The sequence below is a fragment of the Xenopus laevis genome, chromosome 5S, assembly GCF_017654675.1.
Source record: "Xenopus laevis strain J_2021 chromosome 5S, Xenopus_laevis_v10.1, whole genome shotgun sequence".
Taxonomy (NCBI): domain Eukaryota; kingdom Metazoa; phylum Chordata; class Amphibia; order Anura; family Pipidae; genus Xenopus; species Xenopus laevis.
Window position 1 is genome coordinate 35,114,962 of NC_054380.1, and position 12,164 is coordinate 35,127,125.

The window sequence follows — 12,164 nt, forward strand, 5'->3', positions numbered from 1 at the left end:
TTCAATCATCAGTTTCCAATACAGCAGCATTAAAGGCTCAGAAGAAATAAAGAATCTCTAGACAGCCCTCTACACACAAGTGGAGACCCTGAATACTTCCACTTCAACTTGAACAAAAGAAAAAGCAGAGTAGCGGGGTGGGCTGCCAGGCAGCATAGCACTCACTAGGGTGAATTCTGCCCAAAACAGTATTGTTTCCCCCAACAGCCGTTGGTGGTGGAAACACTTTTACTATGATAGATGTTGTGTAAAATACAAATATTTGTAGTCCAAATCAATATGCTATGCAGTTTTTTTTACCTTTCTAAAGACTTCCTATTTTTTTTTTTTTACTTGGCTGCTTATTTACTGCTAAGTGATAATTTTAAGATAACCCAAGTGACCCAAGCACTAAAGGGGAACAAAAAATCCCAGATCACAGAATGCATGGTGAGAGGTGGTAACCATGTGTCTGCTGTTGTCTTTAAACCACAAATTTTATAACACCAATAATACAAAATAAAATCTGTTCCCTCTGAAGTCCATCCCCTTTATGAATAGGGAGCAAAAAAGTCATTCCTTGCTGCAAGGCAGTTGTAGAAAACAGAGCAAAGGGGAGAGTAGGATATAGATACGTGCTACACCTAGCTTTATCACTTTTTTCCTATGCGGGATATTAAAACATAGCTTTTTTTTTTTTACTACTGAAACAACCAACATATAAGGAAACACATCTCTCATCAAAATTGTATTTACTGCAAAATAATCATTAATTTATTATAGACTTTCTCAAATTAAACAGCTTGGTAAAGATGATCACATTTTTACCTTTTCATGATAAGGCTCCGGGCATCTCTGACAATTTCTGAGTTGGTCTGATAAATGCTGTAATAAATAAATCCATACATATTGTATGTGTAAGTGTAATTACCACAGAAAAGAAATCGGTTTGTTCAGATCTATTTTAAAGGGAAAGTTATACAGCATAGTACCATTAACTTTTACACTGTATAATTTCTCCTTTCACTTACCTCATGTTTAATACAAAGACAGCGTAACTCCAGTTCTGAAGGGATTGCTTCAACTAAAATAAATCATATTTATATTATCAACATATCAATTCATGTGCTATTTCATTATTTGCCACATTTAGGGGCAGATTTACTAAGGTTCGAATGTCATAAAGTTTGAATTTCGAAGTAAATTGTTGGGTACTTCGACCATCGAATAGGCTATATTCGACGATTCGAAGTAAAAATCGTTCGACTATTCGATAATCTAAGTACTGTCTCTTTAAAAAAACTTCGACTTCATACTTCGCCAAATTAAAGCTACCGAAGTGCACAGTTTTTTTTGGTCAAATAGAAATCCTTTGATCGATAGCTAAAAATCGTTCTAATCGTTCCATTCGAACGATTTAATGGTTTGAGCAAACGATTTTTATTCGACTGCAGGATTGCCAAATTTGTTGAAAAAAACTTCGAATTAGATATTCGAATTAGAAGTTTTTAAATTCGATGGTCGAATTTCGAAGTTTTTTGTACTTCGAAATTCGACCCTTAGTAAATCTGCCCCTTAAATAACATTTACTGTTTTTTATCTTTTTGAGTTACCGTGATTCCAGACATCTGTGAGAAATCACACGCAGAAGACCCATTATGTGCATGGAAATGTACATCCACATTAAATTATTCTGAAATTTCTGTTTCTAAAATATATGGTTTTCTGAAGGGGTTATGAAGTTAGGGGGCTTTTAAAATGCAGTGTGTTTTGAGGGGCCAAAGTAATTTGATTGCACTATTTACATTTTGAGCTCTCTACATGTTATACAGCTGGTTACTCTTATGCAAAACTGGGTATCAAACTATTCAGAACCCTCAAGACATTCACATTAAGGGCAATGCCAGACGTGGCGTTTTTGCGGCGTTTTTAAAAAAGAACAGCCAAGCGTAAATACGCATAAACTGCACTACCACTGAAACTAATGGAAAACGCACTATGGCAATTCACACAGGGCGCTTGCAAGCTGAAATCCGCCACAGGACGCCAGTATTGGCGTTTTTTAGCAATACTGGCGTCAATACATCAAGAAACTACCAAATCAATAGACTCTATGGGATCTGCACGTTTGAAACCACACTTTGCGCAAATATGCAGCGTATTTTAAATATGGCTTCCAAATTCTCAAAGAGAACAATGAAAACAATGAGAAGTGCATGTTGGGAACAGAATCCTACGTGCTGAAAAACGCATGAAAAACGCATGTTGACGGTCGCATTTGGTTTCAGTGGCGTATATACGCCTGGCTGTTCTTTTTTAAAAACGCAACGTAAAAACACCGCAAAAAACGCCACGTCTGGCCTTACCCTAAAGGTTTAAGGTAAGATCATTTTAGTGTAATGCTCATTTCTTTCAGATACTTTCAGAACCTGTAAAAATTATTTTGAACAGGTTATTGTACCATATGTAAAATTATATGAAAATATACTAATTGTGGGGCAGGATGCAAAAAACAACCCTCTCCTGACATCTTTCTGACCCACATTCCTCTTAAGAATACAGCACTGTCTACATTTAGTGGCAATGTATTCATGAGGGCCAGGCAGGGGGAGGCAAGTAAGCATCCCCAACAATCCCCCTAGTCCTTTTTCCTCATAATTCATACATGCAACAGAGTGCCAGCAAGTGTAGGCCTCAATAGGTTCTGCACTGGGTCTCTGTACACTGTATTTATTGCCTGCCCTATGGCAGCTGGCAAAAACAGGGCAGTCTTGTGGCTGCCACCAATGTACTCTTTACCAGGAATTCAACACGAGGAATAGAGCACAAGACCTTGGAAGAAAGTACTTCTTGCACAAACACTAAGGACATGATTTTCCTCCACATACAGTAGGGGCATATTTATCAAGGGTCAAATTTCGAATTGAAAAAACTTCGAAATTCAAAAAGACCAACTGAAATGAAGTTGAAGTTTTTTTTTGCTCGAACAGGTCCATATTCAGCCGAATTCGAATTGTTCCAATCGAAGGAATAGCGCATTCGATCAAATTCGATTCAAAGTTTTTCCCAAAAAAAACTTAGATTTTTCAAAGTCTACCAATTGACTCCAAATAGGTTTTAGGAGGTCCCCCATAGGCTAAAACAACAATTTGCCAGGTTTTAGATGGCGAATGGTCGAAATCGAATGTTAAAGAGACAGTACATGATAAATTTCGATATTCTAATTTTTTCCAAATTTAATCGAATTTGGACTATTCCCTAGACGAAGTACACAAAAAATAGCTCGAAATTCAAATTTTTTTCATTCAAAAATTCACCTTTGACTTTTGATAAATCTGCCCTATAGTGTTGTAGCACTTGCATCTGGGCTCATTTTTATTGGGACTTTTTATAAAAGGGACGTTCTTAATATTACAAAAAGCAATGTAATCATGAAAAATATACATATATATAAAATATATATATTTATACAAAATATATAATTTATACAAGGTTTGGCATATAGCACGTGCTTATATATAAAGCACGTGCTACATGCCCAACCTTGTATAAATGAAAAATAACTGTATTTACTTACCCAGTCAGATACTGTGCGCTGCACTTCGGATTCATTATCAAGATTGTTGTTGACAACAGTTATGGAAATCCTGTAAAATGTTCCACCTGTACACATAAAAGATGTTTAAAATACAAAAAACATTAAAGGGATACTGTCATGGGAAAAAAAATTTTTTCAAAATGAATCAGTTAATAGTGCTGCTCCAGCAGAATTCTGCACTGAAATCCATTTCTCAAAAGAGCAAACAGTTTTTTTTATATTCAATTTTGAAATCTGACATGGGGCTAGACATATTGTCAATTTCCCAGCTGCCCCAAGTCATGTGACTTGTGCTCTGATAAACTTCAATCACTCTTTACTGCTGTACTGCAAGTTGGAGTGATATCATCCCCCTCCCTTTTCCCCCCCAGCAGCCAAACAAAAGAACAATGGGAAGGTAACCAGATAACAGCTCCCTAACACAAGATAACAGCTGCCTGGTAGATCTAAGAACAGCACTTAATAGAAAAACCCACATCCCACCGAGACACATTCAGTTACATTGAGATGGAAAAACAGCAGCCTTCCAGAAAGCATTTCTCTCCTTGTGCAGGCACAAGTCACATGATCAGGGGCAGCTGGGAAATTGACAAAATGTCTAGCCCCATGTCAGATTTCAAAATTGAATATAAAAAAATGTGTTTGCTCTTTTGAGAAATGGATTTCACTGCAGAATTCTGCTGGAGCAGCACTATTAACTGGTTCATTTTGAAAAAAAAAATTTTTTCCCATGACAGAATCCCTTAAAGAGACACATTCAATTCTAGCCATTTCTAACTCACATTTTCTAGTATTAGTGACCGCTGTAGCAGGCATTTTGAAGTAAATTGAAATTGGAACTAAATGTAAATCATATACAGCATCAAGCATCAACAGCCCTTGATAATTCGACATTATCCATTCTACTACTGATAAAAGTAGTATTTTCAGGTGATTTTTTATGCCCATTTAAGTATATGAAAACACAATGTATCTGTATTAATATTATTCCAGCTTTGACCTATGGACATTTAGACATCAAATGGTACATTATGTTTGCCTGTATGTACAAAAAGACACATAGTAAAACTCATTTTAGTTGCCATCTACGTCTGATCCGTACCATCTACGTCTAATCCCAGCCATTTGTTTACCAAGTATATTAAATTTGGAGGAAGCCCAATTAAAACAAAATTGTTTTGGAGCACTGCACCTGAATGTGCTTCTTAGGAGTTACATACTGGTATATCAAGCATATTATTTTTGGAGACACCCCAAACAAAACAAATCTGTTTCCAGATTCCAGCACAGCTTGATGTTTTTAAAGAGCTATGCATTTATTACCTTACTTTTTTTAATCTAAAATGTACACAACCATTAGAACCTTGGAAAGCTGTCCAACGGGTTTGCCTTCATACCTGCCACTAAACGGTGCTTCTATACGCATGTTAGGGAGATTAGTACACTACAATAATCTACATTTTACACTCCGAGGAGGTTGCACAGAGACAACCATGTGCAGTCAGTTGGCATGAAAGGCGTACAGTGGCTGAAGATAAGCTTATATTCAATTAAGGGTAAGGGCACAAGGCCAGATTCGGGGAGATTAGTCGCCCCGGCGACAAATCTCCTCTTCTTTGGGGCGACAATCTCCCCGAACTGCCTTCCCGTCTGCTGTAACGCGGTGCTTCGTTTTCCGAAGTTGCCAGAAGTTGCAGGCTCATACACCTCAGCAACCGCTCCTCCTCTGCCTCGCCATTCTGTCAATCCCTGCACTGGCTTCCGTTACCTTTCAGAATCAAATTCAAATTAATGACACTGACTTTCAAAGCTCTTCACAACTCTGCTCCCCCCTACATCTCTGAACTCATCTCTATATACTCACCCACTCGCTTACTACGCTCCTCTACTGACCTGCTACTCAACTCTTCTCTCATTACCTCCTCACATGCTCGCATTCAAGACTTTGGAAGGGCTGCACCCCTCCTCTGGAACGCTCTCCCACGGTCTGTCCGACTTTCTCCCAACCTTTCTGCTTTCAAAAAATCTCTGAAAACGCACTTCTTTCGAGAAGCCTACCCTCACTCTGCTTGACTACCAAATGCAACACCACATACAACACCACATTTCTCACCCACTTACTTCGATTTTGCCCTCTCCCACACCTTGTGTATTACTCCCTTCCCTTTAGACTGTATGCCTATGCATAGGGCCTTCCTCACCTCTTTGTACCTGTATTGATTGTGATGTTTGTTACTCCATATATTCTATATATGTAATTCATGTGATGTAGTTGTATAATCACATTTACTTTACAGTGCTACGCAATATGTTGGCGCTATATAAATACATGTTAATAATAATAATAATAATAATAAAACTTCGGAAAACTAAGTGCAGCGACAGCCATCCCGCTGGCGGGAAGGTAAGGGAAGGCAATTCAGGCAGATTGACGCCGGAAGAAGAGGAGATTTGTGGCTGGGGCGACTAATCTCCCCGATTCTGCCCGTGTGCCCTTACCCTGAACATGTTTAGCATTCTATTTTTGCAAAGATTTAATTTAGTGTGCAATGACAGTTTACCTCCCTGCCTATAAGGTATAACCATGCAATATAAAGAAGCAATCCAACAATGTTTATAGTTTATGTTTAAGGGAATTACACCTCTACTAGAATTGAGCTATATAATGGTATACTGAACAGTATTTTCTTTCAAAATTCTTTTCAAGAAAAAAATGAATTATTTGGGTTGATATTGCCTTTAAGGATGCAATGCATGTAAATAACTGTTCAACTCCAATGGACAACACTATTTGTGGCAGCACCTTATCGCCAATGGCCTTCCATTTATATGGCATTTATAAATCTACTACTCTTTCTATTTCAATGTGGGTTGGACTATTACCACCATTCACATATCCCCTCTTGCATTTTAAAAACACAACGTAGGCATACTTTTGATATTTCAATGATTAACAAAAAATGTCAGTTTTGTAATGTCCATTCATTTACATGTATTCACTTCACTGCAATTAGGATGTCTCTAGAAGAGGTTTCTGTAGAAATTGGCTATTTGTCTATTATTTGTCCATAAAAGAGAGAAAAGGTACTTTAATGGAATTACAATTGTAAGTGTCCTATGCAGAACAAACTGCCATTTTGACTTGTAATTGTTTTTTAATCTGAACTTAACATTCAACTTTTGAATTAACTAAAAAATATACAATATACATAAATTAGATTTTTCCAATCATTCATATCTAGATATGTTGTTTTACTCTAAAGCTGAATAAAACTTGTATGTGTAATAGTGTTTTGTTGAGCTGCATTGTTCCTCCCTGAGTTCATAATTTTTTCCAAGGTACAGGGTAGATAAAGTGTTTTGGTGATATAAACAGGGTAAAGAGGAAGGGCTTGCATCTGAAGTCTTTTTTCATGACAAACTATATTGAGATGCATAGACAGATTTCCTTGTACCATCAGGCTTGAGAAGTCGTGATGATGATGATGAATCTTGTAGGCTTTCTGTTTCTAAAGGGGGATGTCTAGATAAATTACTTTGTTCTACAAGAAACTAATTTCCTAGAAATTCTATTTGGTTTGAGGAAGTTAACGAATTTAGAAAGACAACTTCTTTGCTTTTTGATTTTCTAATAATTGGATTTCTGGTGAGTAAATACAATTTCTCTTCTTCTAAAAAATAATTATTGCCTGAAAATTGTGTCACATCATAATCAAACTCTTCTATATATTGCTAGTTTTTTTTTTTAAACAAAAAAGTTCATAAATGGTAGCTGTGCAGTTTGTTGCTGATATAAATCCTCAGTGGAAGCTTTCGAGTTACTTGTTACTTTTTCAGATGGTAATGTTGTATACTTCCACTGATCAAAATGTTAATCATAACTTGACGAGATTGGATGAAGAATATCTTTGTTGTCATTCCACTGTGCATGCAGAAGATCATAACTTGGTGTCAGGGAATCTGAAATGGGGTCCTAATACTTCCTTAGAAAGCCCTTCTTCTGATTCTGCTATGTAACTTGTGAGTAAACGCCCTTGTCTTGTGTTTGGCCAATAATAGTATGTGAAGGAATTAGAAATTTGCCCACATAGTGGTTTATTGAAGGCAGTTGCATATTTAATCTTTGGGCTGGCAAACTTCCTGGTACAGAAATTGGTATGGCAGGCTCTAGGTTATCTGAAACAAATTCTGTTTTTACAGTATTGCAACTAGAAAGATCATAGCTGGAGGGGGCATTTGATGAAATGCTATCTTTGTTGTGTGTGGTTGCTGAATGTATGTATTTATTCCTTAGCATAAGAGATGCTAAATTATATGAGAGAATGCTGTATTCAGAGGGATTCAGTTCTACTGGCAGATTAGCATTAGCCACAAAGGGGTGCTTTGTTTCTTTGATATTTAGCGAAACATATGGTCTATGGAGAGGGATTGTTAGAAACTTAGCAACCGAGTCTGCAGATTCTACAGCAAATGCTTTATCTGCATTTTCTAATGATGGAAGGCCAGACACCACTGTTGTGGGCATAATATTTGAGTTATGTTTGCTATTGGACACCCTGGATTCTGATATTTCATCTAAGTATAGACTATTATCTGATGATAAATGATAATGGGAAACGTGCTGTAAAGTGAGGGGGAAGAGAAAGCACATTTGGTAAGGTCTGATATAAAATCAGATATACCAGCCATTTCCTTATTATCTAGTCCAACAATAATGTTTTCATTATTATGCCAAATGCTTTTCAAGTATAAATGACATGTTCTGCTTGCATTGCTGATGTGCACATGATCCAAAGAGATCTGTGACATTTTATGACTAGGAAACACATTCACCATCCCAGAACCTTCTGTATCCTGTTGCACCGATCCGTCCTCCTTGATTGATTCTTGGTAAAATAATCGACTCATGTTTCTGAGAGATGTACTATTTCTATGACTCGAAATGTTTTCAGTCAATTGGTCACCTACTGTAATGTTTTTCGAAATGTCATTAGTTGTGAAAGTGCTAGATAGAGACACAGTAGACTGAGTAGGTATGAAGAAGAAAGCTGCTGCATTTTTATGAGGTGTCTCCTTCAATGCAGAATCTTTTTCTGTAGGTGCTGGTCTTTGTTTCTCCAGAGTGGAGAGAATTCCCATGCCCCTTACACCTTTTATTTTTGAGTCCTGTAATTGCAACTGCAAATGTGTCCAGGAACTTGTTACTGGGTTTCTCTTCATTCTGATGAAAAATTTAGCAGGAACTTTGAGTTCCTGCAGATATGCATGTGTTATGCCGTAACAAATAGAGTAAAATAAGCGGTTATTTAATGTTAATGTATTTTTAAAATAGTAATCTCACCATTAATAGCTGACAACCAATACAATTTCTCCAGCGTTTTAAATATACACTAGTTCAGTGGTTCTCCAGGAGAGCCCAGGGCAGTGGCTGGAGGGACAAGCCTCCAGGCCAGTTTGGGTGAGATTTTCTCTCTAAAATACTCCTAAATTTTGATTTGGGTGCAATTTAGGATGAATGTTTGCCAGATTAAACAACTAAGGTTGAACGGTTAATTCATTATTTTACCTTGTTATGGGATAAGTGTTAAACTTACAAGGGGGGCTTGAACCAAAAAAGTCTCAATTCACTAAACTAGATGAATCCACCATATATAAATCTTAATGTTGCAACAAGTGTGTTTGGTTATTGATAGCGTTACCTGGTTGTTAACTAGAGAAGTTATAAAAAATAATTAAGTATATAAACAAATTATGGATATAACTGTACAGCATATGCAAACACTTGCTGCATGCCATTTAGGAAAAGCACTACACAGTTGTTCAAAATAGTTTTTAAATGATCAGTATTAGTACCATACAAAATAGAATTTTTAGTGCATTCAAGTTGCATGTGAGATATAAAAGAGAGGGTAATCAGGGCCGGATTTTGGCCTTGGATGCCCCTAGGATGCAGGGTCCTAGCAGTCCCCCTTCCCCCCACGTGTGTGCCAGAGCACTAGGCATTACGCATATAGTAGTGCAGAGTGCTCCTTGAATTGCGGCTGGTCCACATGCCGTCCCTTAAATCTTGCCTCCCTAGGCCAAGGCCTTTGTGGCATTGCCACAAATCTGGGCTTTAGGGTTATATCACATAGAATCTGTAGGTCATATATGAGAAAAGTGGTCTAGCACTTAGTAAACTAGAAGAAAGTCTAGTAAGAAATGTATGGACGTAAAACAAGCATAACCACCAACCCTAATCTATATGTGAAGAAAATAAAACATATCAACAAAGACAGCATGTATATAAAATTCTCAAAAAACAGCTCTGAGATAAAAAAAAGAGTCTCATGTAGATGGCTGCTAACTTAGAGAAACAGCATCTGTCATACACTTAAAAGAATGAGAACATTAAAGGAATATCTTGGGTTTTTTTTACATGAAAACTAAAGCTTGCATAAAAAATCAAGTTGGTGTTTTTTTCTAACCTTCATCGGATATACAGACCACCTGGAATTATGGAGCAGTTCCAAACAGCACTGACAAAAAGACCATAAACTAGACAAAGGCATATTTTAGCTTGATAACACATCTGGACATTTTAGATCCGGCTAGTATTATTTATATATGTTTAACATTATGCTTTAAAGGGATAAATGAAATGCATTTTTCTTACCAGGCTGAGAGTTATTGATGTGGTTAGTATCATTCATGTTAATAGTTATCATGGTTGATGGTGAGGAGATAGCTGCTAAAAGAGACAATAAAACTTAAAATGGTACCATAGTTATTTATCAGCCACAATTAAAGCATCACGCAACATTAGGCAAATATTATTGAAGAGCCATGCTAAAGCACATATTTCTTATTAGGGGAAAAGAAAAATAAGTTAATAGCAAAAAAAGTCAAAATTCACAGTTTTAAGGCATGTTATTATTTATTTTTTAACATTTAGATGTAGGAAGCCTGTATAGTCACACTCCACAAGTGCAGACAACTATTCAGTCTCACGGCAGTTAAAAGTAGTCATGTTTCGAAAGTACTCACCTCATTGATAATCCTGGGGAAGCTTTACAAATCCACAATGTTTTGTGGATGTAAAGATGCAACAAATCCAAGATCTAAGCAACTTTTTAATTGGTCTTCATTATTTACTTTTATTAGTTTTTTAATTATTTGCGTTCTTAGTCTGACTCTGTCCAGCTTTCAAATAGGGGTCCCTGATCCCATCTTAAAACAAATGCTCTGTATTGTTTATTGCTACATTTTATTACTCATCTTTCTATTCATGCCCCCTTCTACTCATATTCCGGTCTCTTATTCAACTCAGTGCATGGTTACTAGGGTAATAAGGACCATAGCAAACCAGATTGCTGAAACTGCAAACTGGAGAGCTGCTGAATAAAAAGATAAATAAAGCACAAAAAAATTGTCTCAGAATATCTCTCTGCATCATATTAAAAATCAAAAGTTACAGTAGCTGATAAAAGAGATGCAAGTGAGCATGCATATATGGAAAAGTACCACGCATAACAAAAAGAAAATGCAAACTTGCAGCAAAGAACGTGCATTTTAAGCCAGTCATTAAACAACTGTACAGCTACAGCTTGATGTTAATTATGTTTAGCATTTCATAAAGTGCAAAAAGTCTGCCTATGATTTGTCGTGTAGAATAATGTATAATAAAGGCTGACTTTTTCAAAAGCAAATTACTGGATAGCATGGGAGAATATTTGCAGATTTTACAAGTCAGACCATTATTTCCATGGTCACTGCACAATTGGAAACTAATAAACAATTTATTTTTTGCATAAGGAAAAAGACTTTCAAATATACACGTATGGATCAGTTATCCGAAAACCTGTTATCCAGAAAGCTCTGATTTATGGAAAGGCTGTCTCACATAGACTCCATTATAATCAAATAATCCAGATTTTAAAAAATGATTTCCCTTTTCTCTGTAGTAATAATACAGCACCCTGTATTTGATCCAAACTAAGATATAATTAATCCTTATTGGAAGCAACCCCAGCCTATTGGGTTTATTTAATGTTTACATGCTCTTCTAGTAGACTTAAGGTATGAAGATCCAAATTACGAAAAGATCAGTTATCCAGCAACACCCCAGGTCCCCAGCATTCTGGACAACAGGTCCCATACCTGTAAAATGATTCTGTTAAAACATATAATGGATTCCATTGTTTGCAATGTAATTGCTACTCAATAGAAGGAGTAGTCAGGACAAGAAGTGGAGGAAATAGTAAGACAGAGATAGTAAGTTGGAGATATTGCTTTCAGTAGCAATTACATTTAGCAATTCTGCTGTTACAGATAGATACTGAAATTATAGGTACGGTACCTACACAATTTGTTTATTGAATCACTTCTTTATTATTTGGGGATAAATAATATGGCACATATTTCTTACCAGAGCTTGAGCTATGAGTTGTGTCATTCAAATTGCTAGTGTTGAAGGTAGTAGTTGAGACAGTAATGTAAGTAGCTGGCAAAAAGCAAATACACATGCATTGAAAGGTATGGTTAATGGTATCCTGCATATTACAAAAAGTCGTTAGTAAATCATGCAGATAACATGCATTATTAATGA

The 12,164-nt window shown here is 36.5% G+C and overlaps 1 protein-coding gene across 8 annotated transcripts in view; it reads right to left on the reverse strand.

Moving 5' to 3' along the window:
- The window catches only part of LOC108717815 (adhesion G-protein coupled receptor G6), a 104,913-nt gene that overhangs the window by 22,326 nt on the left and 70,423 nt on the right, over positions 1–12,164 (reverse strand). For 5 of the 8 annotated variants that reach the window (XM_041564404.1, XM_018265174.2, XM_041564406.1 and 2 more), the window contains 4 exons: positions 10,233–10,307; positions 3,557–3,642; positions 1,011–1,063; positions 808–864 (listed from right to left, as the gene is read on the reverse strand). In XM_041564404.1, the coding sequence (XP_041420338.1) occupies positions 808–864; positions 1,011–1,063; positions 3,557–3,642; positions 10,233–10,307 (271 nt within the window). The remainder of the gene's footprint in view (positions 1–807; positions 865–1,010; positions 1,064–3,556; positions 3,643–10,232; positions 10,308–12,164) is intronic. The other 3 variants (XM_041564405.1, XM_018265175.2, XM_018265176.2) reach the window with 2 other exon arrangements.